We start from the raw sequence: 24,218 nt of genomic DNA on the forward strand, positions 1-24,218 counted from the left end.
GGGCCTTGAGGCGATTTCCTGTTACTGGAGCAAGCTGCCGGAAGAAGGTCGGTGTTCAGTGCGGGATTCCTCGTGTCCGCTCAGCGCTGTGTTCTGGCCGGCTGCACGTGAACCCCATGTCGTCCCGGCAGGCTCCCGAGGATGAGCAGCAGGGCGGCGGCGATCCCTCCGGGGACCTCCGCAGCGTCCTGGTTACCAGCGTGCTCAACCTCGAGCCGCTAGACGTGGATCTGTTCAGGTAGCCGGCTGCATCTGGCTCGCACCCCTCCCCCCGCCACCCCCCACATTGGGACGGAGACTTCCGACCTCGACTGCCGCCACCGCGTTGCCTCCTGCTCATAGCCCCCCGGACGGGGATGGGCTCTGTGCAGGATGCAGGCTCTGCCGCGACTGGGAGAGAACTGGTCCCTGACAGACCTGGCTGGCCTCGCTGCCCTAGCTTCCTCCAGTGCGCGCCAGGTCTGCTCAGCCCCGCCACTAGGAGGCCCTAGCCATCCGGGCAGATGAAGTGGTGGCTTGAGCTGGCCTTCTCAGCAGGCTCCCTGGAGGAGTCCTGTGCCTAGGGGCCAGCCCAGAAGGGGTGGTCACTTAAATGCACGCCGCTGATCCGGTTGAAAATTTAGAAGCAGCTTCTTGCATATTCACTGTTCTTTCCTTTTACGTACCTCGCACCTTCCACCACTTGGATCTAGTACCTCATTGCCCTGAGATCTGAGCCAGTTTCCTTCCAGATACCACTAAATGCTTTTCTGCAGCTAGGGATTTAATAGTTTTGGCCCTCGGGGTTCCTACTGGCTTTTCAGAGGCAATCTTAAATGTTAGTTTCACTTCCCCCTACTTAATGAATTACAAATGACTTCCTGGAGGGGCTACTTGGAATGCATTATATTTTTTTTAAATGCTAACCTAGGTTGGAGCTGAGCTGGCCTCAGTGGTAGGAAGCTGGAGTTCCAGGGCCTCATTTCCTCATCTGTGCGCTAGAGGGTTAGCCTTAAAGCCTGAGGACCCTTTGAGTTCTAGGACCCTTTGTAGTTCTTGGAAGAACTGGGCTAAAGTTGAGAGGCCCAAGTGGCAGGCCTGAACGCAGTCTGCCCTCAGCTCTTGGGGATCATCTTGGTCCCCTTATGGCCTTGAGAGGCTTCTGCTTTATCCTGGAATCGCCAGTGAAAGAAACACTGGACTTGGGGGCAGAAGACGCAGACACTGCTCAGGACTGGCAATGTTTAAGTTGACTGACCTCACTCAAGTCACTTTCCCTCTCTGATCCCTGTTCTCTTTGGGTAAAAGAAGAGAGCTGGTTCCTTATCTTTAACTGAAGCCCACAGAAGGGTTGGGCAGTCTTGAAGGCACTAAAGTTACATGTATGCTGTATGCAGAATAAGGGTATTTGCCTGGGAGAAGGGTCCATGGCTTTCACCAGATTTCAGAAGGATCCCAGACGTCAATAAGGTTGAGAGGTCTTGCCCTATAGGATGGTTGCAGGATTTGGCCCAAGTATTTCCTGCTTTCCCCTCTCTCCACAGAGGAAGACATTACTGGGTACCCACAACCCAGCGGCTGTTTGGGGGTCAGATTGTGGGCCAGGCCCTGGTGGCTGCAGCCAAGTCTGTGAGTGAAGACGTCCATGTGCACTCTCTGCACTGTTACTTTGTACGGACAGGTAAACTATACCCTCTTTATACCCAAGCCCAACCCTGAGGGCCCAGCAGCCACTTGTTCCTGCACTTGGGGGGCTGATGGGCTGGAAGAGGGAGGAAGGGCGGTGGGGGAGGGGAGAGTGAGACAGTTGATTCCCCTCAGGGGAACCTAGAGAGGAGCAAGGTCTGGGGCCCAGAGGAGTGTTGGACTTCACACTGATGAGATCACTGAGTGCTTGTTGAAGAAATGTTGGTGAGGAAATGTTGGCGGCAGAGCAAATGATCAAGAAAGAATTCTTGAGATGTGTTTGGTGTAAAAAGATGATTTTTTTTTTTAAATTTATTTATTTATGATAGTCACAGAGAGAGAGAGAGAGAGGCAGAGACACAGGCAGAGGGAAAAGCAAGCTCCATGCACCGGGAGCCCGATATGGGATTCGATCCCGGGTCTCCAGGATCGCGCCCTGGGCCAAAGGCAGGCGCCAAACCGCTGCGCCACTCAGGGATCCCAAAAGATGATTTTGTTTGTTTTTATTTTTATTATTTCTTAAAAAAGATTTTTATTCATTCATGAGACACAGACAGAGAGAGAGAGGCAGAGACATAGGCAGAGGGAGAAGCAGGCCCCTTGCGGGGAATCTGATGTGGGACTAGATCCCAGGACCCCGGGATCACAACCTGAGCCAAAGGCAGATGCTCAACCACTGAGCCACCCAGGTGTCCCTGTCTGTTTGTTTTTAAAGATTTATTTATTTTTAGAAAGAAAGAGTGGGGGGAGGAGAGCAGGAGGGAGAGGGAGAATCTCAAGCAGACTTCCTGCTGAGCATCCTGAGATCATGATCTGAGCCAAAATCAAGAGTCGGATGCTTAACTAATTGAGCCACCCAGGCTTCCCTAAGAAAGTGGTCTTACTAGAGCACGAGAACAGGACTTCTGGGCAGAAAAGGCTGTACTGGGATTGTGACAAATGACTATATAATTTCAAGTTGTGTGGGAATTAGGGACAGCACAAGTCTCCAAGGTATTTTAGAAGTCAGGTTTCCAGGACCTTGAGGGGGCTAGCTATTGTTAGGAAAAGGTCATTTATTCCTGTCTTAAAAAGCCTGAGTCATGAGACCCTTCAGATGTCTATTGGTGGGCCATATGCTTGGGTGATTGCCAACATGCAGCATGCCAATATGGTAGAGATAAAGGAAGTTTCCAAAGGAATTTCTACATGTCTAAAGAAGACTTCCAGGATCCTGCAGAGTCAGGGTAATGTTAAGCTAAGATTGCCTCTTGCCCTTAGCAAAGTACTAACCTGGAGGCAGCTGAGTCTCTAGAGGAGGATCACTCTACCTGTTTCAAGGACTTGTCAATGGGTTGTAAGTAGTAAGGAAATTAATTTTTTCTTTTGCTTTTGTTTTCCACATGACTTGTTATCTGGCATGGAATGACAGAAGACTCTGTTGCTTAACTACTCCCTGCAGGTTTTTTGTTCATTCTTCACACACCTTTTGGTGCCAAGCACTGTACTGGATCCTCAGAGAGATGCTGTCACCTGTGCTAGGAGTTCAGCAGTAGGCAGCTTGGCTTGGAGAAGAGAGCACCAGTGTGCAAATCAAGAAACCTTGGGTCTGGTTTCAGCTTTGCCACTAACTCACCAAGCCATCTTGAGTAGTTACCACCCCTACCTCCATCCCCCATCTCTTCCAGGCTTGGTTGGTTCATCCCACCTGCAGAATGGAGAAGGAGAGGAGCCTAGCCCCAGATCCATACAGCTGCTTGTAGCTCTGGAATCAAATAAAGGAACGAGAGAGCAATCCTTTAAAACCCATGCTTTCTTTTGAGAAACATAAAAATCTCACTTTACCTCCCTTCTCCTCACTCCTAAGGCAGATGCTTCCAATTCTTCTGCACAGTCCCATCAGCTGAGAAGAATCTATGGAATTTTACAATATGCGATTTATATTAAGAAAACAATAAAAAAAACAAAAACAAAAACAAACAAAAAAAAGAAAACAATAGCGAGGTTTTCCCCTTCATTTTACAAGTGTAGTTATAATAGTGTACCCTTTTATTCATACTGCATACCCATGCTACTACCCACTATCCTGGTGTTGCCTGTCACTCCCTGACAATCATTTCTTTCTTTCTTTCTTTCTTTCTTTCTTTCTTTCTTTCTTTCTTCTTTCTTTCTTTCTTTCTTTCTTTCTTTCTTTCTTTCTTTCTTTCTTTCTTTCTTTCTTTCTTTCTTTCTTTCTTTTTTAAAGATTGTATTTATTTATTCATGAGAGAGGCAGAGACACAGGCAGAGGGAGGAGAAGCAGGCTCCATGCAGGAAGCCCAATGCGGGACTCGATCCTGGGAATCGGGGATCAGGCTCTGAGCCAAAGGCAGACGCTCAACCGCTGAGCCACCCAGGCGCCCCCCTGACAATCATTTCTGTAAAGTATTTGAATACTTACTGTGGGGTCAGCCCCATTCTTACCTTTATGCTAGCTGGGAGCAGATGGACTCTTCTTCAGTTTAATTGTAAGCTCCAAAAGGGCTAGGCCTTTGATACAGTAATCCTTTAGCCCAGTGAGATAGTTTTGTTTTGTTTTGTTTTGTGGCAATGGGGGCATTACCTGATCCCTCTGAATGGGCTTCTTTCTTTTGTTTCTGAAAGAATTCTGGGTCTTCTCAGGTAAAGTATCTAGTGCAGGCCCTGGACTATTGCTGGTTTTCCATAAATGAGAACTATTTTTTGATGAGGAGCTTATAGGAATAAGTAAAATTTGCATGATAAAGAGAATAGCTATGTACCTTATCTTGTTTGCTCCTTTTTTTTTTTTTTAAAGATTTTATTTATTTATTCATGAGAGGCACACAAAGAGGCAGAAACATAGACAGAGGGAGAAGTAGGCTCCCTGCGGGGAGCCCAATGTGAAACTCAATCCCAGAACCCTGGGACCCCAGGAACACATTCAGGCAGAAGTCTGCTCAACCACTGAGCCACCCAGGTGTCCCTTGTTTGGTCCTTCTAAGTAAACATGAGGGGTGGGCATGCCTGCCTGCCACCATTCCACCTCTAAGGAAATAGGGACCAGAAGAGGTTATGTAACCAGCTCCCACAGTGTTCAGGGAGGCAGAGCCAGGATTTAAACCTGAGTGTGTATTTCTTCAAGCTCCATACTCTGTCCTCCCCCCTTTGCTATTCTCTTTCAGTCTTGGGAGATAATTAATTTCAAACCAGGGGAGAGCTACCAGGTTCTGGGGGAAGGATCTTTTTCCTTGGAAAGTCTCCATCCAGGAGCAGCATGAAATGAGACATGCCCACGCTACTATTTCAGAATAATCACCAATCATTTGTGTCCTTACCTGCTTCTTGAAAGGTTGCAAGACAGCTTGATGCTGGGGTAGGGGTTGTTATCCTTGGCTATTTATCATATATCAATTCTTTTTTTAAAAATCCTGGATAAGGGGGGATCCCTGGGTGTCTCAGCGGTTTAACGCCTTCCTTCAGCCCAGGGCGTGATCCTGGAGTCACGGGATCGAGTCCCACATCAGGCTCCCAGCATGGAGCCTGCTTCTTCCTCCTCCTGTGTCTCTGCCCCTCTCTCTCTGTCTCTCTCATGAATAAATAAATAAAATCTTAAAAAAAAAATCCTGGATTAAATGATAGTTCAATTTTTTTTAAGGTATTTCTCTAAAGACAGAAAAATGTAGTACAGGAGTCATCGGACTTGGCATAGGTTTAGAGGTTGGCAAATCTAGAGTTGAATCATCAAACATTATTCTGTAAAGGGCCAGATAAAAAAATATTTAATGGGGATCCCTGGGTGGCGCAGCGGTTTGGTGCCTCCCTTTGGCCCAGGGTGCGATCCTGGAGACCCGGGATCGAGTCCCACGTCGGGCTCCCGGTGCATGGAGCCTGCTTCTCCCTCTGCCTGTGTCTCTGCCTCTCTCTCTCTCTGTGTGTGACTATCATAAATAAATAAAAATTAAAAAAAAAAAAAACAACAACAGCCCAATTAGGAGGACAAAAATCATTAAAAAAAATATTTAATGTGTTGGAGCACCTAGCTGGCTCAGTCCGTGGAGCATGTGACACTTGATCTCAGGGTCATGAGTTCAAGCCCCATGTTGGGCATGGACCCTTCTTTTTTTTTTTTAATGAATTTATTTTTATCGGTGTTCAGTTTGTCAACATACAGAATAACACCCAGTGCTCATCCCGTCAGGTGCCCACCTCAGTGCCCACCACCCAGTCACCCCCACCTCCCGCCCACCTCCCCTTCCACCACCCCTAGTTCGTTTCCCAGAGTTAGGAGTCTTTCATGTTCTGTCTCCCTTTCTGATATTTTCCACTTATTTTTTCTCCTTTCCCCTTTATTCCCTTTCATTATTTTTTATATTCCCCAAATGAATGAGACCATATAATGTTTGTCCTTCTCCAATTGACTTATTTCACTCAGCATAATACCGGCATGGAGCCTTCTTGAAAAAAAAATTTCAGATTTTTTAGGGCAAAGGCAACAACAGACAATATGTAAATGGGCTTATGTGTAGTCAGGAAAATGTTATTAATAGCATCAGTTTCCTCATCTGTTCAATGGAGATAAAACTTACTTTGCATAGCTATTGTGATACCCACTAGAGAAAACTTGCCTTAGTGTCTTTTTTTTTTTTTTTAAGATTTATTTATTTTAGGGAGTGACTGTTGGTGGGGTATGCAGAGGGGAATTCTTTTTTTTTTTAAGATTTTATTTATTTATTCATGAGAGACAGAGAGAGAGAGAAAGAGAAAGAGGCAGAGACACAGGCAGAGGGAGAAGCAGGCTCCATGCTGGGAGCCTGACGTGGGACTTGGTCCCGGAACTCCAGGATCACGCCCTGGGCTGAAGGTGGCCCTAAACCGCTGAGCCACCCGGGCTGCCCCCCAGAGGGGAATTCTAAGCAGGCTTGCTGCTGAGTATGGAGCTCAGTGCAGTGGGAGAAGGGGTCTCTATCACAACCTTAAGATCGTGATCTGAGCTGAAATCCAGCTAGATGCTTAACTGACAGAGCCACCAGGCACCCCAACCTGCTCTAGTTTTTAATGCCACCTGGTACCCAGCAGTCACTCCACAACCATTTGTCCCCTTCCTTCAATATATTCCAGGGCCTATCTACTCTGTTCCAATAACAGTGGCCAAGAATAGGTCTGGAATTCATTCACACTGAAAAGTAAATCACTAGTAACTGGAAGTACTATGTTTTAGCTACAGCCTAAGGATTGGATTAGAGCCCTTTTTTTTTTTTCTTCTCCTTTTTTAAGTTTGCTGGTAGGGAAAGGAGGGTTCCTTTTCAGCTCCTGAAATCAGACTGCACATGTAGCTATTTCTAGGACCTAGACTTTTGGGAAGCCCTTCCTAAAGGCCTTCAACCTTGAAGAACAGCCATTCTGATAAAAATGCCCCTTTGGCACTGCCAGCCAGCAGGCTGCTGAGCAAACCAACCAGCTTCAGATGGTGATGTATATTGCTGTTGAATGAGCCTCTAGTGCCTGGTGGGCTCCTCATTTGGATGATGGTGGAGGAAGCAACACCTCTGGAGATCTGCTTCTTTGTCTGAATATTGAAAATCATCCCCAAGATGTCTCACTGCCAAGGTGTCAGAGTTCTCCAACATCGGCCCGAATCAGAGAGACACTGAAGGACTTCAGGGACACCAAGGAGACTCTCTCTTCCCCAAAACCCTCCAGACCAGTTTGTTGAGGACTAACTAATAGGCCTCAATGCAGAGCCAGTGACTTCCATACTACACTGGGGTTGCAAACACCCAAGAGAGAAGGGCCAAGTGACTGCTGTTCGCATCTAGGACAAAGTGACTGACAATGGTTTTTCCTGAGAGAATGAAGAGACAAATGATGGCTAGGCCATATATAAAAAGAGAATTCTGGGGTGCCTGGGAGGCTCAGTCGGCTCAGTTGTTTGAGCGTCCGACTCTGTTTTGGCTCAGGTCATGATATCATGGGTCGTGAGATCATGATATTGAGCCCCACGTTGGGCTCTGTGCTCAGCGTGGAGTCTGCTTGAAGATTTTCTCCCTCCACCAATAAATAAATAAATCTTTTTTATTTATTTTTATTTTTTATTTTTTAAAAAGATTTTATTTATTCATTCATGAGAGAGACACAGAGAGGGAGAGAGGGAGAGAGAGACAGAGACACAGGCAGAGGGAGAAGCCGGCTCCATGCAGGGAGCCGGACATGGGACTCCATCCCAGGTCTCCAGGATCACGCCCTGGGCTGAAGGTGGCGCTAAACTGCTGAGCCACCTGGGCTGCCCAATAAATCTTTTTTATTTATTTTATTTTATTATTATTTTTTAAAGATTTTATTTACTTATTCATGAGAGACGGAGAGAGAGAGAGGCAGAGACGCAGGCAGAGGGAGAAGCAGGCTCCATGCAGGAAGCCTGACATGGGACTCCATCCTGGGTCTCTAGGATCACGACCTGGACTGAAGGTGGTGCTAAACTGCTGAGCCACCCGGGCTGCCCAATAAAGCTTTTTTTTAAAAAAAGATTTTATTTATTAGAGAGCATAAGAGAGCACAAGCAGGGGGAGTGGCAGGCAGAGGGAGAGGGAGAAGTGGACTCCCCACTGAACAGGGTCCCAGGAGTCTGGGACCATGACCTGAGCCAAAAGCAATTGCTTAACTGACTGAGCTACCAGGTGCCCCTAAATAAATCTTTAAAAAAAGATAGAACTCATCCATAGTTGGCAGCAAACAGCACAGGAAGCCAACCCACTGTCTACATGTCAGACTTGTAGGAAGTCAGGCCACCATCCCTAGCAACCAGTCTGGGAAGCCAGAACATAGCCCCTGTAATAATCAGCCCCAAACACCAAAGACTTGATTAAAAGCTGATAGCTGGGGATCCCTGGGTGGCGCAGCGGTTTGGCGCCTGCCTTTGGCCCAGGGCGCGATCCTGGAGAGCCGGGATCGAATCCCACGTCAGGCTCCCGGTGCATGGAGCCTGCTTCTCCCTCTGCCTATGTCTCTGCCTCTCTCTCTCTCTCCCTGTGTGACTATCATAAATAAAAATTAAAAATAAAAAAAAAAATCTTTAAAAAATAAAAGCTGATAGCTTCTCTAATTCTTGTCCCCACTTCCAACTTAGAACCAACCAGAGAAAGCCAAATATGCGTACCTCTCCAATTATATAGGATGCCCTGCTTCTAATTAGCTTCCCTACAGATTCCTCATGCCAACAACCTCCAGTTGTGGTATACTGTGAATCTTTTTTTTCTCAATAATGCTTTCCCACTCCTTTGCCTGCCTTTGAGTTTCTGCTAGACATAAGTGATGGTAACTGACTCCCTTGCTATACTAAACTCTGAAGAAATAGCTTTTGCTTGTTCCAAAAAAAAAAAAAGAAGAAGAAGAAGAAGAAGAAGGTAGCAGGCCAGAGTTGCTGACCTCTGATCTAAAGAATAGTTCTGGACTCATGACAAGATCCCCCAGTCACAGATGGAAGCAAGACAAAAGCTGGGATGACTTATTTTCTTTAACAAACACATAGAGCACTTATTGTGTGCTGGACACTATTTTAAATGCTTTGCAACTACGACTGATTTAATTCTACTTAAAATACTGAGAAGTACAAGCACTGATGATCCCTATCTTACAGATGGGTAAAGCGCTCAGAGATTTCTTTTTCCAAGGCCACACAGCCAGTGAGCGGCAGGGACAGTATGCAAATGCAGGGAACATGGCAATGTCCCTGTGTTCTGTGCTGTTGAGAGAGAGGAGCTCCACTTGTGCTGTAGTGCCCAGTGACAGGTGCTGGTACTTGTTGTACCCCTAGTCCCCGGGCCCTAGCAGGCCTCAGTTAGGGACTACTGGGCCAAAAAGGAACAGAATATGAGTAGCAGAGGTGACTGTCCTGCCATGGTGATGATGACTGCTCCTCTGGTGGCTTCCTAGGACTCACTGTGTCACTTGTGTTCCCCACAGGGGACCCAAAAGTGCCGGTGCTGTACCAGGTGGAGCGGACGCGAACAGGGACGAGCTTCTCAGTGCGCTCTGTGAAGGCTGTGCAGCACGGCAAGCCCATCTTCATCTGCCAGGCCTCCTTCCACCAGACTCAGCCCAGCCCTGCGCGGCACCAGTTTTCCATGCCCAACGTGCCCCCGCCCGAACAGCTGCTTGACCATGAGGCCCTCATCGACCAGTATTTAAGGTAAGAGACCCCGAGGCTCTGGGATAACTGCAGTTGTCATCTGTGAGTAGGTCATAGAATCCTTTAGTGGGTCTTGAATGGTATTAAAAAAACAAAACAAAACACAGATACTGGAGCGTATTGTGTGCCTTAAGGGTAAGACCCCTTCTGTAAAACTTGAGTTTCCGTTGGGTGTCTCTCTGGTGTAAGTATGGGGCACAGGCAAGTGTGTCAGGTAAGGCTATAAAGGCAGAGTGTATGATTCAGCCAGTTCGGGTACTATCGCAGCTTTCCTGGTTGTTAAAATTTTGAAATACTTCTCTAATCACATGGTACATACCTCTCCAGGCCTTGAGTGATCCCTCTCTTCCTTTGGGAATCACTCATGGTCCAGCAGCCTAGGAGGTAATACCTGGCAGAGAGTGACAGTCCCTGCTACCTTTTCTTTAGTGTGTGTTAAATATTTTCAGTATACCTGGTGAAACATATTCCTTTCTTGGATCACAGCTAATAAAGTTGGAAAAATGCTGGGGCAGTGAAAAGAGTTCTGGGTCCTGACACAGGACGACACATGGGTTCTGGCTAGGTCTGTGCCTCTGTTAGTACTCACCTGCTGCTGTGTGACTTTGCCCAACTTCCCAGCCTGTCAGAGACCTGGTTCTTTGTCTAAAAATTGGGACTGGCTATGTTTGTCCTGGCTACCTCACAGCTGTATCATAAGGAGAGCTCCCCTGTCCTGTGCTGCATGCTGGGGAGGCAGCAGAGTATTGATGGGATAGATGTGGGTTTGATCATTTGGTAAAGGCCTGGGTTCAAATCTAGACTCTTTCTGCTGGCTGTGTGAGGTTGAGCAACTTGCTTTCCCACTCTGAGCCTCTGTTCACGGTTATAAAAGGGTGCTAATTGTAATTCCTACCTCATAAAGCTGCTATGAGGATTAAGTGAGGTAAAAGACAATAAATCACTTTGTGACAGCTCAGTGAATTGTAGTTACACCACTACCATTAGAGAGGAATAAGCACAGAGCCTGGTCTGCTGTCAGAGCTAAAAATGTTTGCTGAGATGAAAGGAGGACATCATTCTTAAAGGTCCCTAAATAGAGAGCTGTGCTATCCAAGGAAGCCACTAGCCACATGTGGCTATATTAAAGTAACATTCAATAGAATCAACAATTCTGTCGGTCACACTAGCCACACTTCAAGCACTCAGTAGCCACATGTGGCTTGCAGCTAGCAGAGTGGACAGTGCAGGTACAGAACATGCCATCGTCACGTAAGGTCTGCAGGACAGTGCCCTAGAGGGTGGGGGTGAAAATGGAAACCCTGGTGAAGAGCACTTGGAGTGGTTGCTACTGGGTGGAGGGGCTTCCCTGGAGATGGGCTTCTCCCCCCGGGAACACGGTCTTTCCAATTGCTGAGGATTAGGTAGGCCAGTCCGAGGCTCCAAGTTGTGCAGCCTGCTTCCTGAAAGTTGTGAATAGCGAAGTGGGTAAAAGCTTGAACCATGGAACCAGACCACTTGGGTCCACATCCTGCTTTCTCCACTTCCTGAGCAAGCTCCTTGGACTCCCCAGTGCTTAGTTCAGTTCAATTATCAGATGGGGATGATGATGGTGGCATTGTCTCACAGGGTTGTTATGACGAGGTAGTCACAACATGTGAAATGCTTAGGGCAGTGCCTCTTACGGGGTCCACCTTGCCACCCTGCAGTGTTAGATAGGTTGCTGTCATTACCTACATTCTGCAGATGGGAAGATAGGTTCAGGGAGGTTACAAACTTAAGTTCACAGGGCTCATACGCGGCATAGAAAGGATTCAGACACTATGCTCTTCTGCCTGTTGGATGGAAGGGGAGCTGTGGGGAAAAGTCAGGAGCCCCCATGGAGGAAGGAAGGAGCCACAGAAGCAGCTCAGAGAGGGTCTCCCTTTCCCCTTTACTTTCAGGGACCCCAACCTCCAAGAGAAGTACCGAGTAGGACTGAACCGAATTGCTGCCAAGGAGGTGCCCATTGAGATCAAGCCAGTAAACCCGCCTACCCTGAGCCAGCTGCAGAGCATGGAGCCTAAGCAGATGTTCTGGGTGCGAGCCCGGGGCTACATTGGTAAGAGGACCCCAAGGACTAGAATAAAACACTTCAGGGACTAGGCCTGGACCTCATATGCTCTTTGTGGCATTGAGCATGTTACTTCCCCTCTCTGGGCCTGTTTCCTTGTTGGTGTGATGGGGAAGTTGGCTTCTCTTGGCCACTTATGTGAGGATAAAGGGGAGGTGACTATATTAACCTTAATGTAGGCCCTTTCTGGGGAAGCAAGGCCCTTTGCCGAGATTCTCCAGGACCCCTGCTAACCTTATGGTAGCTCTGTGCAAGCTGGAGGACACCCCTTAGGGGGCGGAGTGTGGGAGACTTAGGGAGGGAAGACTGGAATTCAGTCCTCACCTACCCCTGCCCTCTGCCCCTCTCTACCTCCTTTGTTACCTGGCTCATATACCTGGGGCCAGGTGCCCTTATGCAGTCTACACATCTGTGCATGGCAGCCCCTCTAGGCCCGCCTCTCTGCAGGTCCTGAGCTATAAAGCCCAGGAGTGCGGGGCTGATGGGGCAGGCATATGTTGCAGGGGAGGGCGACATGAAGATGCACTGCTGCGTGGCTGCCTACATCTCGGACTACGCCTTCCTGGGCACAGCGCTGCTGCCTCACCAGTGGCAGTACAAGGTGCACTTCATGGTCTCTTTGGACCACTCCATGTGGTTCCACACTCCCTTCCGAGCTGACCACTGGATGCTCTATGAGTGTGAGAGCCCCTGGGCTGGTGAGTACGGGGCCACATGGGACAAGGGATTGAGGTGGGGGGAGGGCAGGAAGCCTGCTTTCTCCGATCCTGCCCCCCTAGGCTCTGGCATTCTTGTCTTCAAAACAGTGTGAGGCTTGAAAGGGGTCAGCTTCATTTCTCTAATATGCAGGGAGGATGAGAGACCCAGTTCTGGTCCCAGAAGCACTTCAGATTCTCTGTGTGATCCTGGGAAAGTCCCAGCTTTTCTCTTAGCTTGTTTCTCCATCTAAACAAATAGGGGCCCCTATTTGTTTTTATTTATTCTAGATACCCCTAGAGCTGTGGTATCTGAACCTGGTGGCACATCAGATTGCCAGTTGGGGGAGCTTTTTCAAAATAGATTCTCAGATTTCACCTCCAAGATTCTGACTCAGCAGGTCTTGGATGAAATCCAGGAAACTATTTTTAAGCAGGTCCCTGAGCAATAGTGCTGATTAACCACCCTGGGTGGGGGTCAGGGTCCTCCGTAGTCTCTAAGGGTTCCGCCACTTGGCTGCTTGTTAGTGCACAGAGAAGCCCAGACTAGTTCATCACCACCTAGTCTCAGAGCCCTGGGCTCCTCTCCTGGGAAGTACATTTCAAATGAAAAAAGGCCTTGCTCTGTAAAACAGGAACAGAACGAAAGGGATTCTGTCCTCAAGGGAAGGGGAACTCTCCAGCACCAATAGCGTCACCACACAGGATCAGCAAACTTGGGAGTTAGGACACAGAGTCGGGTTTGGCCAGCTCCTCATGGCTGAGTACCTGAGGCTCTGTGGAGTTCAGTGTCTTCATCTGGAAAATGGGCTGAGGCCTGCTTCACTTGGCTACTAGGAGAACTAAGCTCTACTCTGCATCAGGGGGACCAGTGGCTTCTACTCAGGCCCAAGGCTAGCAAGGGAGCCTCTAGGCGGGGAGGGAGGGAGGCCAGATGTGATGGCCCCAGGCCCTCCCCAACCCCCTTTTTCCTGGTAGGGGTGAAGATAGGGGTATTTTTGGTGAATTACCACCCTGGAGGCCCCAGTTTGATTTATTAGGGAACTGCCAGGTTTCCTACCACAAGTGGCCAGGGTGGGGTGGATCTATTTAGCCAAGCTTCTGACCCCAGACTGCCCTCAGAATTCTTCCCCCTGTGAGCTTTTTGAGGAAGCCAGTGGATATGTGAAAGTGCTTTTAAACTGTCAAGTGAGGTTCCCACAGGAGTTACCCCCAGGGACAATCCATACTAGGCTCATAAAGGGCCACTTAGAGTTGGGAGAAGCCACAATACTTGGTGTGCCCTTGTATGGGGCAGCCAGATGGGCTGGACACTTTTCAAGGAGCATGTTGGCTGTGCTGTGAAGGAGAGAGAAGGCCCTTCTCACCCTTCTCCTCACCCACAGGTGGCTCCCGGGGGCTGGTCCAAGGGCGGCTGTGGCGTCGGGATGGCGTCCTGGCTGTGTCCTGTGCCCAGGAGGGTGTGATCCGAGTGAAGCCCTGGGCCTCAAAGAGCAAGCTGTAGCCAGAGGGACCAGCTCAGCCTAGGGCTTCAAGGATTGCCCCTCTCCCCCCAACTTCCTACAGTCGAGGGCTGGGCCTTCTGTCCGCAAACCCAATAAAGAGACTAGTACCACTGGAGCTGCCGGCCTTTAATTCCCCCGGGCCAGACCGCAGCCCTACTCCAGGACTCTGGAGGCAGAATCCCTGGCCCTCTGGCCAAGGAAGAGGGAACACTGACCTACCCTGGGGCCTAGTCCCCAGGTGTTCATGAGCTGCAGCAGACTTCCTCCCTGCACCATCCCAGGGCAACCCCAGCTGAAGCTTGTCCTGAGTCCAGCTCAACAGAAAGAACAAGTTTCCTTGGTCTACTATAGATTCTCCATAGGACTTCTAGGGGTTCCCAGCACCCCACCCCCAGCTTCCCAGCTGCCATCCTCACTGCCCGCCAGCCCCCTGTCCTTGGGCAGTGCCTCTCCTCGCAGTTGCCTGAAGTCTAGGCAAGGTCAGTCCAGTACTTCCTTGATGAGCAATTCTTTGAGACTGGGGGGTGGTGTGGGGGTCAGGCCCGCCTCCTGCAGGGCCTGGAGCCGGGCCTCAGATTGGCGCTTGTCCAGGCCAAGGCGCCAGGAGAGCCGCACATGGGCCTCCAGAAAGGGTGCCAACAGAGGGTGGGGGTTCTTGTCCCCCAGCAGTTGCAAGGCTCTCTCGCAGCACGCCCGGGCCTCCCCAGGGTTCTCCAGCTCCTGGTGGCACACGGCCAGCCCAGCCAGGGTCAGCAGAGGGCGGTCAGGGCCCAAGGGGGTGCCCAGCTGGGTTTGCAGCTGCCAGGCGTTGGCCCAGAGTGCGAGAGCCTCGTGATAGAGGCCGGTGCAGGTGAGGCTTTGTGCCCGCCGCAGCTCAGGCAGCACAAAGAAGTCCTGCAGGTCTGGGGCCTGGCGCAGCTCAGGCACTGCCTGCAGGTGGCTCAGAAACTGCTCGAAGGCCCGGCTGCGGCGGGCAATGGTCTCTGCGGTAAAGTTCCGGCGCAGGCGCTTCCGGGGGAATGAGATGGCAGCCATGGGGCCCCGGAACTGTCGCTGCAGGTTTCGGTGCAACCGCTCAAAGTCCGAGTAGCGGCGAGAGATCTGGGCCGGCTGGCGACTAGGTGGCCCTGGACCCATCACGGCGAGGGTGTAGAGCTGTGGGGAGGGTGGGGTCAGGACAGGTGTGAGTTGTCTATGCGCCCCTTCCCTCCCCACACCCACACCTCAAACTGTGTTCACCCACTTCTTCCCTTTGCTCCAGAGACTGGGCCCGGGAGGGTGGGAGCTGCAGGGACAGCAGCCAGGTAGCCCAGCTTCATCTTACCTGAGGCTCGTCTGAAATGACCCACGCCCAAGGCAGCACAGGGAGAGAAAGACAGAGATGAGCTTCAGTGCCTGGAGCTGCCAGCCTTTTTTGCCCCTTCCAGGGAGCACTCCCTTCTGATCGGGTAGTTCGCTCTTCTGACAGCCCCTCTGGTAAACCAGTTGTGAGCTGAAACCCAGGCTGATCTCCTGGGCCTCTGAACCAGCCTTCAAGACCAGCTTGGGACTTTGTTCCACTCTGGACACAGAGCCCCCACATCCAGAGCCAGGTTATTCCAAACCAGACCAGAGGAGAGGTCTTCAGATAGCCCCAGTAGCTATCATTGTGAAGAGGACATCGGGGCCTGGGCTCAGGTCCTAACCCCTGGTCAGCTATTCCCTCTTGGTGTGTCATCTGCAAAGCAGTACCCCCTTGGGTCTCCTTTCCTCTCTAGTGAATGAAACATTGGCCTAGATCAGTGTCCACTCACATGAGGGATACTTAGAAAATATTAGTAGATGTTGGTCCTGAGATTTTAGGTGGTATGTGCTGGAGTAATACTGAATCAGAGACAGGAGGTGACTCCCCCCTAATTCTCTTTGGATCCTGACTACAGGCTGAGAAGCTCTCAGTTTGGTTTTTTTTTTTTTTTTTTTAAGATTTTATTTATTTATTCAGAGAGAGAGAGAGAGAGAGAGAGAGAGAGAGAGGGGCAGAGACACAGGCAGAGGGAGAAGCAGGCTCCATGCAGGGAGCCTGACGTGGGACTCGATCCGGGTCTCCAGGATCACGCCCTGGGCTGCAGGCGGCGCTAAACCGCTGCGCCACCGGGGCTGCCCTCAGTTTGGTTTTTAAAATGCACTTCTCCAACACTTCTCATCTCCACTTTCAGAAAAGAGCTAGAAAACAGGGGCAACCCAGGTGGCTCAGCAGTGTAGCGCCGCCTTCAGCCCAGGGCCTGATCCTGGAGACCTGGAATCAAGTCCCACGTTGGGCTCCCTGCATGGAGCCTGCTTCTCCTTCTGCCTGTGTCTCTGCCTCTCTCTTTCTCTCTCTCTCTGCCTCTCATGAATAAATACATAAAATCTTAAAAAAAAAAAAAAGAGCTAGGAAACAAATCTCAGGTCTGGGCCTTCAGGCAACAGCATTCATGCAGGGTTTTAATGAGTTTTCATTTTCACTGCTTTTATTGGATTTAATCAATTAATTTTTATGGTTCTTTTTCTGGCAAGCAAGGCTTTCCACACACAGTAGTGCTTTAAAGTCTTTTAAACTTATGAAAAAAAATAGATGGACTTAAAGAAAAGTGGTAAGCAAGGGATGATACAAGTAGTATTTAGCTAGGACAGGAATCATGAAGGTGGCACTGAAATGACTGATGTTTGAGAAACGCTGATCAAGATGACCATGAAGCTTCCCCGAGGTCTGAGCACTGGAGTATAGATTACTCTGTAATAATGTTGACCCACCAGGTTTAAAAAGGAAGGTTAGTGAGGCATGATATGGTGAAGGCATGCTAACATCAAACCCAGACTTCTCTCTCTCAAATTTGTTCTTTGAAACCACCAATATTCTAGCCACCTCTGGTCTATTCTTTGCTTCTCTCAAAGTACATTAATATCAAGGGTTGGGGATCCCTGGATGGCTCAGCAGTTTAATGCCTGCCTTCGGCCCAGGGTGTGATCCTGGAGTCCCGGAATCGAGTCACGCATCGGGATCCTTGCATGGAGCCTGCTACTCCCTCTGACTGTGTCTCTGCTTCTCTCCCTCTCTGTGTGTCTCATGAATAAATAAATAAAATCTTAAAAAAAATCAAGGATTAAAAAGTTTAATCTTTTAAGAAATTTATTTTACCCTCATTCAATTCTGCATTCCCAAAACATAGTGGCTTCATTTTTTTTTTTTTTTTAAGAAACAGTTATTAACATTCCAGGAAACCAGTTTCCTGCAAAATATACTTCAGGAAGCATTGTCTAAAATGACCCCTTATATTCATGTAGCTTTTACTTTTATTTTTAAGTTTTGGGCAGAAAGGAAACATTTTATATCCATTATCATCTGACCTTTGTAATGTTCTGCCAAGATAGAAAATAATAACAGTAGCTCCATTAACTGAGCACCTGCCCTGTGCCATGATGTGCTGTGCTGGGCACTTTACTATGAAGCACAGCAAGTAAGGAGTCCCTGCCTCTGTTTGACAGCAGAGGAAGTGGGCTCCACGAGGGACAAAGGGCTCAAAGATGTCCTCTAAGTCACAGCAGGGAAATAGTCCAGCTGGGATTCAAACCCAGGCCTGCTTAATTCCACAGCCTGGGCTTTCAACCCCCAGGAAAAGTTAAATCGGGAATTTAGGGTCCCATTGGACAGAGGAGGGGACTTGTCTCCCCAGACATGGGCCAGGGCATATCTGGCTCTCCTGCTCTATCTTGTCATTCTCTTCCCAGATTCACCCCATACTTCCCTGCTGCTCGGCTGCTCCTCAGGGTCCCTTTCCTGTGCATGACGCCTGGCTGGGACTCTTGCCACTTAAGACTAGATCATCAGAGTCAATCCCTGCTCAAATTGGAGCAGTCACCCCATGGGCGTGGCCCTCGTTTACTAACAGCAGCAGAAAGGAATGGAGAGGCCCAGATGTGGGACAGGGCTCCAGGCCCCTTTCCTGCTGAGTCAGAAATGGAGGAGGGTGGTGAAGATGAAGGAAGTCTGAGTCTGCCAGTGCTGGCCAGGTCAGGCTGGGTTTCAGGACTGGCAGACCTCATTCTCCCATGCCAGCTTCTCCCTTCCATGGCAAGGAAAACTAGACTCCAAGGCCCTCCCCCACACTGCTCTTCATCCCAACCCCACCTAAATCTAGCCGTCAGAACAAGATTACTGTATACACTGTGGGTGCCTGGGGACTGATTCACCTGGGCTGTAAGGAGGCCACAACAGGTCCTAGATGCCAGACATTTTCAAGCCAAAGTTAAGTCAGAATAATGGAGCTACCATTTTATCAAGCACTTCATAACGCCAGGCACAGTGCTAAGGACTCTCTCTGCACTATCTCATTTTTTTTTTTTTTTAAGGATTTTATTTATTCATTCATGAGAGACACAGAGAGAGGCAGAGACACAGGTAGAGAGAGAAGCAGGCTCCATGCTGGGAGCCCGATGTGGGACTTGATCCTGGCACTCAGGATCATGCCCTGAGCCGAAGGCAGTGCTAAACTGCTGAGCCACCCGGGCATCTCTGTCTCATTTAATTTCTGCAACAATTCTCTGCTTTATCCTCACCGCTGAAATGAGGAAAGAGGCTTCACCAAGGTTACACATCTCACCCCAGGTCAAACAGCTGGGAAAAAGTAGAGTTTGAATCAAGGTCTGGATCTAAAACCCGTTTTAGCCACTAACCAATGCAACTTGGGTCTCAGGTCTGACCCTCATAATATTCTTTTCTGTATATCTTGTATTTTGCTAGGGTTTGCAAAATCTGGGGTGGGGGTGGGGCACACACACCAGTTCTCTTAGTCTCAAAACCAGGATGGGGGCAGGTCCATAATCCCTCAGAAAGCTAAAGTCATTTGCCTAAGGACTTGACCAAGTTACATCCCCTTTCTGGCCTCAGTTTCCCCATTTCTAAAATGAGATGACCATTTATAACTATATAGCCACGCCCCACAGCCCCCCACAGCTGCAGGAAGTTGGGAGTCTTTCCTCCCTTTCTCTTAGCCAGACTTAGACTCACAGCCCAGGAGTTCCTGGGCCCTCACTCACCACGTACTTGGAGGGTGGGTCCTTGACCACGTTGGCGCTGGTCACCTCGAAGAGCAGCCGCTGGGGCACCAAGGTGTTCCGGGACTTCTTCCAGAAATCCTGCAACTGCCTTGCCAGGGGCTGACTGCCCCGCTGCCCATCAGGTGGGGGGCTCCGTTCTGCATGAGCACACGACCAGTCACATCAGTGGGCCTGGGGCTAAGTTAAACATAAACTGTGTATGATGCCCACCCTCATCCTCCCAACAGTTTCCATTTGACATAAATGGAAACTGAGGGCCAGAGAGGGGCCAGGTGCCAAAACCATGCCTGGCAGATAGTGGGCTCTAAATACCCCCATCCGCCAAAACATGGCAAGCACATTATTACGATTTGTATCCCAGACCCTGTACGTTTAGTGCCCGCAGCAACCTCGAGGTGGGAGTGATTTACCCCATTTGACACGAGGGAAAACTTGGCTCAGAGAGGTGTTGTGACTCTCTCAAGGTCACACAGCCAAGAGGTGGCTGGGGACCAGGGCTAGGGTGGAGGCCTAATGGAGCCCCAGGGTTCCCGCCTCTGTCTTCGGGAACTCGCCTGCATCTTCTCCCGATGCCCCGTCCCCGGAGGGCAGGGGGTCGGGGCCAACCTCCCCGTCGTCCTCGTCGTCCTCGTCCTCTTCGTCCTCGGCGCTGGTGAAGCTGAGGGTGCCGCTGAGGCGGGAGGACAGGCCCTCGGCGTCGTCGTCCTCCAGCTCCGAGCTCTCTGGGAACTGCTCGGCCTCCGGGCCGGCCGCCGCCTCCCCCGGGTTGTCGCCGGCCAGGGCGTGCCGCAGCCGGTGCAGGAGCCGCGAGGCCATGGCACCCTGGGGGGAGCGCGCCACGCTGGGTCCTGGGCGGGGGCCGGAGGGAGACCCGGGGCCCCGCGCGCGGAGGAGGGGCGGGGCCCAGGCGGCGGGGGGAGGGGCGCCGCGGAGGCCCCGCCCCAGCCCGTTGGGGGTCCCGCGGGCCGCGGGCGTCGCCGCCCCCCCACTCCCCGCGCAGACTTAGGGCCGCGCTCTTCCCGGGAGAGGCCGGGAGGCTCCCCTCGTCTCTTTCGCCCGCTCGCGCGTCTCTCCCTCCTGCGCTCAGGGGCGCACGGTACCCCGGGGGCCGGGCTGCAGCCCCGGCAGCTTACCGAGGCCGGCGGGCTTCGCCGGGCCCAGGCCGCTCCCAGCGCCGCTCCGGCCGCTTCCTGCCGCCGCCCCGCCCCGCCCCCGGCCCCGCCCGCTCCCCGGAGCCTCCCGGGAATCCCGGGCCCTCCGCTCCGGGAGGGACTTGGGAATCCTGGGTAGGCCTGGGCGAACCCCAGCCCTCCTGCGGGATCGTACCCAATCCGCAGGGGCTCCCAGCCTCTGAATCCTCCCACCCATCCCGAAGACCCGGCCTGCCCCGGCGGGCCCCAGTCTATCCCACAGTCTCCATCCATCCAGCACTCCCAACTTTCCAAAGTCAGGCGACAGCGGGAGGCCCATCACTCCGGTGAAAAAAATTGAGGCCGAGGGAAGACGTGCTATCCGAGTTGGAGTCTGACTTCGAACCTAGGTTTTCTCCTGTGTGAAACAGGAACATTTCAAACTAGTACTAATTTTGTAATTAGTTCTTGGAAGGACCCTGATCCAGTGCCTGGCGCAGACCTGGGGCTGACATATCCATCAGTCACGTAGCGATTATTGTTTCTACAGTGTTCACAGGTTCTGCAAATCTCATCTGAGCCTCACACATAGGAAGTAATAAACGGGGAAGTGAGATCCAGAAAGGCAGAGTTATTTGCCCAGAGTCACACAGCTCGCCAGAGGTTTCTGAGTGTGGGGACTTGCAGCTATGAGTTCCTCATTCTGTTCTTTTCCGATACAGAAGGCCTGGTAATCTCAGCAACTTCCCTGAAGGGCTGTGTTTTACCTTTTATCGGGAGGGCAGGAGTAGGTCAGAAAGAATTAATTGTCACTTCCTGTCAAAAGGCCTCGTGATCAGTCCCTAGCAGGGCAGATATTGTTTGTTATACAACTGAACAAATAAAATCTCTCTGACAATCCTTCCTACTACCCTTTTTGAATGGCACAGGAGAGACAGGTGGGGGAAAGTAGCTTTGAATGGAAAACACAACACACTCCCTGCTCCACTATGTGCAGAAGAGGCAGGGCTCTCAGTTTTTGAGGTTTGACTGCGTCCTACACCCTCTTCTAGGCACTTTACATAGGGTGACATCTCACACATCTTGGGGAGGGAGCTACTATTGGATAACCATGGTCCTTTTTCAGGATGAAGAGGCAAATTGACTTTCCCAAAATCCGGAGCAAGGAAATAGGGGAGCTGGGATTTATGGCCAAGTCCCATGTAATTTCAAGGCTCTAGCTAATTTTCAATTGACAATTTCATTGTCCCACTTAGCGCAGGACATTGGGGCAAAAAAGACACACTTCATTCCTTAGTTTATTCAACACTCACTCATTTACTGAACAGCAAACAAGAATATTAACTTGTATTTTGGCATATGTCTCACAAGTCTGGGTATAAAAGACAAAACCATGGGTTGTCAGAAATCTGGTCTGGTACTTCTGTTTTACACATGGGAAGTTTGCAGCTCAGTGAGAGGAAGGGACCTGCCTTGGGTCATACAAACAGGACGAGAACTAGTTCTCCTGATGTCTTATATTCTCTCCATTATCCTGGGTTCTGTATAATATCTCCCTAAAACTGCCCCTAGCGATGATCATTAAGTTCCTGGTTGCACACATTCAGTAACAGGAAACTCATTATCTCCCAGTGCTTCCCATTCCTGTTATTATCCAACCATGATGGTTAGGAAGTTCCTCCTCATAACCAGATGCCACTCAGTTCAGTTATTCATATAAAAGAACATGATCTTTATTGAGTGCTTGCTAAGTGCCAAGTGCTGGGTACCGGGGAATGCAGTGATGAACAACTAACAATCTTTGGTCCATGGAACTCAGAACAGGTCATGTCATGTGGCATGCTCAGGGCTATGATTGAAGACTGCCTTGGACTCCTTTGGCCTGTGTAGGGGAGGAGGGATCCCGAAAGAAGTGATGTTATTTTTGATTTGTATTTTTCTTTTTCAAGTAAGCTCTACACCCAACGTGGGGCTCGAACTTATGACCTGGAGATCAAGGGTCCCATGCTCCACTGACTGAGCCAGCCAGGTGCCCTTTTAAATATATATATTTTATATCTATCTCTATATATAAACTCATGACAAGAGTTTATATAAGTATATATATAAGAGTTTAAATATAAGATCAAGAGTTGCATGCTCTACCGACTGAGCTAGCCAGGCACCACGAGGAAGTGATGTTCAAGTTGAGAAAGATGACAGGGATGTAGGGAGGTGAAGAGAAAATGGGGGTTACTGGCAGAAAACAAACAGTATGTACAAAGACCTGGAGGCTCTAAAGGGTGGCGTTTGGAGCTCTATTTTAGTTTGACCAGACCAGAGCAGCATGCAAGATGGGGAGGAAAGGGGATTGAGATTGGGAGGTTAAAGGGAATAGATAAATCTGGACCTTATCTAGTTCTCTGAATAAATGCAAGAACAAATTAATGAACAAATGGTTGTGGAGGGTTCCAAACTCTGCTTCAAAGAAATCATTGTGGTTCCAGGGCTCACATCCAAACTGGACTCCCCTGATGTCGCTGCCCCTTGGCCCTCTGCCTGGCAGGGGGAGGCCTTATGTAGCCCGGCCTGGCTCCACTGAGCTTTTCTTGGGAATGTCTATAAATAGAGGAAGATGGCAGCCCAGCTGCCACTGTCTATCTGCCTTTCCTTGGAATCCAGCCTCCTTTCGCTGGCCCTGGGCTCTGCGCTCAGTTGCCTTAGTGCTCTTTCTGTTGACTTAGCTGCTGTCCACAGCCTCGGCTACCTGTTGGAGCCTAGACCCTGGGTGTTGGGCTCACTGTGGACTAGACTTGCTCTGCCCATCCCTTCACTCTCCAGATGGCCGGCCAAGCTGCTCCAGACTTCTTCACCGAGCTCTAGGAAAGGGCCTGCTGCCCCTTTACCCACCTAGAGAACCTGCCCCCAGTCCCCTTCTCCCTCAAAAAAAGTGAATCGCAAACACCGTTTCCCTGGAGCAGGTTAACTCGAAAGATCTGCTTTCAATGTTTATTTATTAATTAAAAGATTGTATTTATTTATTCAGAGAGATACAGAGAGAGAGAGGCAGAGACATAGGCAGAGAGAGAAGTAGGCTCCCTGTGGGGAGCCCAATGTGGGACTCCATCTTTAGACTGGGATCATGCCCTGAGCCAAAGGCAGACACTCAGCTGCTGGGCCACCCAGGCATCCCTCAATGTTTATTTCTCTTCCAAATGCATACCCATCTCCTGGATCTGTAGATTTCTCCTTTGGACAGGTCCCCTTCTGGCTGTCCCAACTTCCCTTCAGGAATAATAAGAATCATTGACATGACTATAGACCTTTGTGATTTAACAAAGCTCCCCAGTAAAAAGGGAATAATAATAGCTTCTCCCCTATGAGATGAGGACTAGGTGAGATCACATGGTTAAAATGCTTAGCATGGAGTGTGAACCTAGAGGTTGCCCTCTAGCATGGTTCAGACAGGACATTCCACTTGCCAAGCACCAACCGTATGGAGCAGGCACAAGCTCGGCGACTTACACCTGGGCCTCATTTCCCATTGGTCTCTCTGTGAGGGGGGGTCACGTCTGTCCCCATCTCCACGTCACAGAGAAGGACACTGAAGCTCAGAAACTGAAGCTCAGAGTGGCATGTCACCTGCCTAAGAGTACACAGCTTGCAAAGAAAGTATGGGTCTTGGGTTTAAGACTTCAAGGCTCGTGCTCTTTCCTGTCTGCCATGCTGCTTCACTTTTCTGGATTCTGATTATCCTCACCCATCTTGGAGCAAGCGTGTTTCTTGAGCAGGGGCTCCCTAAAGCAGTGGAGCAGGGCGGGTTCTTCTCCCAAGAATCTAGGACGTCAAGGCCTGCCACCTGCTCACAGGCTTAAATTTCTCTGCAAGGGCCCTTGGCTAAATTAGGTAATG

General features: G+C 50.0%; 2 protein-coding genes across 5 annotated transcripts; one reads left to right on the forward strand and one right to left on the reverse strand.

The window, feature by feature from the left end:
• The first annotated feature begins 36 nt into the window (after positions 1 to 36).
• On the forward strand, positions 37 to 17,171 carry ACOT8 (acyl-CoA thioesterase 8). 2 transcript variants are annotated; one of them, XM_055303446.1, is made up of 6 exons: positions 37 to 238; positions 1,524 to 1,660; positions 9,604 to 9,829; positions 11,752 to 11,909; positions 12,425 to 12,619; positions 17,101 to 17,171. In XM_055303446.1, the coding sequence occupies exons 1-6, from the start codon at positions 117 to 119 to the stop codon at positions 17,169 to 17,171; spliced, it is 909 nt and encodes a 302-aa protein (XP_055159421.1). In that variant the 5' UTR covers positions 37 to 116. The 2 variants fall into 2 exon arrangements, with proteins under 2 accessions (XP_055159421.1, XP_055159413.1); XM_055303438.1 differs by lacking the exon at positions 17,101 to 17,171 and adding an exon at positions 14,002 to 14,236.
• On the reverse strand, positions 14,233 to 22,513 carry SNX21 (sorting nexin family member 21). Of its 3 annotated transcripts, none has more exons than XM_055303418.1 (4): positions 20,331 to 22,383; positions 19,752 to 20,019; positions 19,177 to 19,334; positions 14,233 to 15,276 (listed from the first exon to the last, which is right to left on the reverse strand). In XM_055303418.1, exons 1-4 carry the CDS (start codon positions 20,619 to 20,621, stop codon positions 14,602 to 14,604), a joined length of 1,392 nt encoding a protein of 463 aa, XP_055159393.1. In that variant the 5' UTR covers positions 20,622 to 22,383; the 3' UTR covers positions 14,233 to 14,601. The 3 variants fall into 3 exon arrangements, with proteins under 3 accessions (XP_055159393.1, XP_055159406.1, XP_055159400.1); XM_055303431.1 differs by having other exon boundaries at positions 15,110 to 15,276; positions 19,184 to 19,334; positions 20,331 to 22,510; XM_055303425.1 differs by lacking the exon at positions 14,233 to 15,276 and adding an exon at positions 18,676 to 18,754 and having other exon boundaries at positions 20,331 to 22,513.
• Positions 22,514 to 24,218: the final 1,705 nt, after the last annotated feature.

The sequence above is a fragment of the Nyctereutes procyonoides genome, unplaced genomic scaffold (genome assembly GCF_905146905.1).
Source record: "Nyctereutes procyonoides isolate TBG_1078 unplaced genomic scaffold, NYPRO_anot_genome, whole genome shotgun sequence".
Lineage (NCBI taxonomy): Eukaryota > Metazoa > Chordata > Mammalia > Carnivora > Canidae > Nyctereutes > Nyctereutes procyonoides.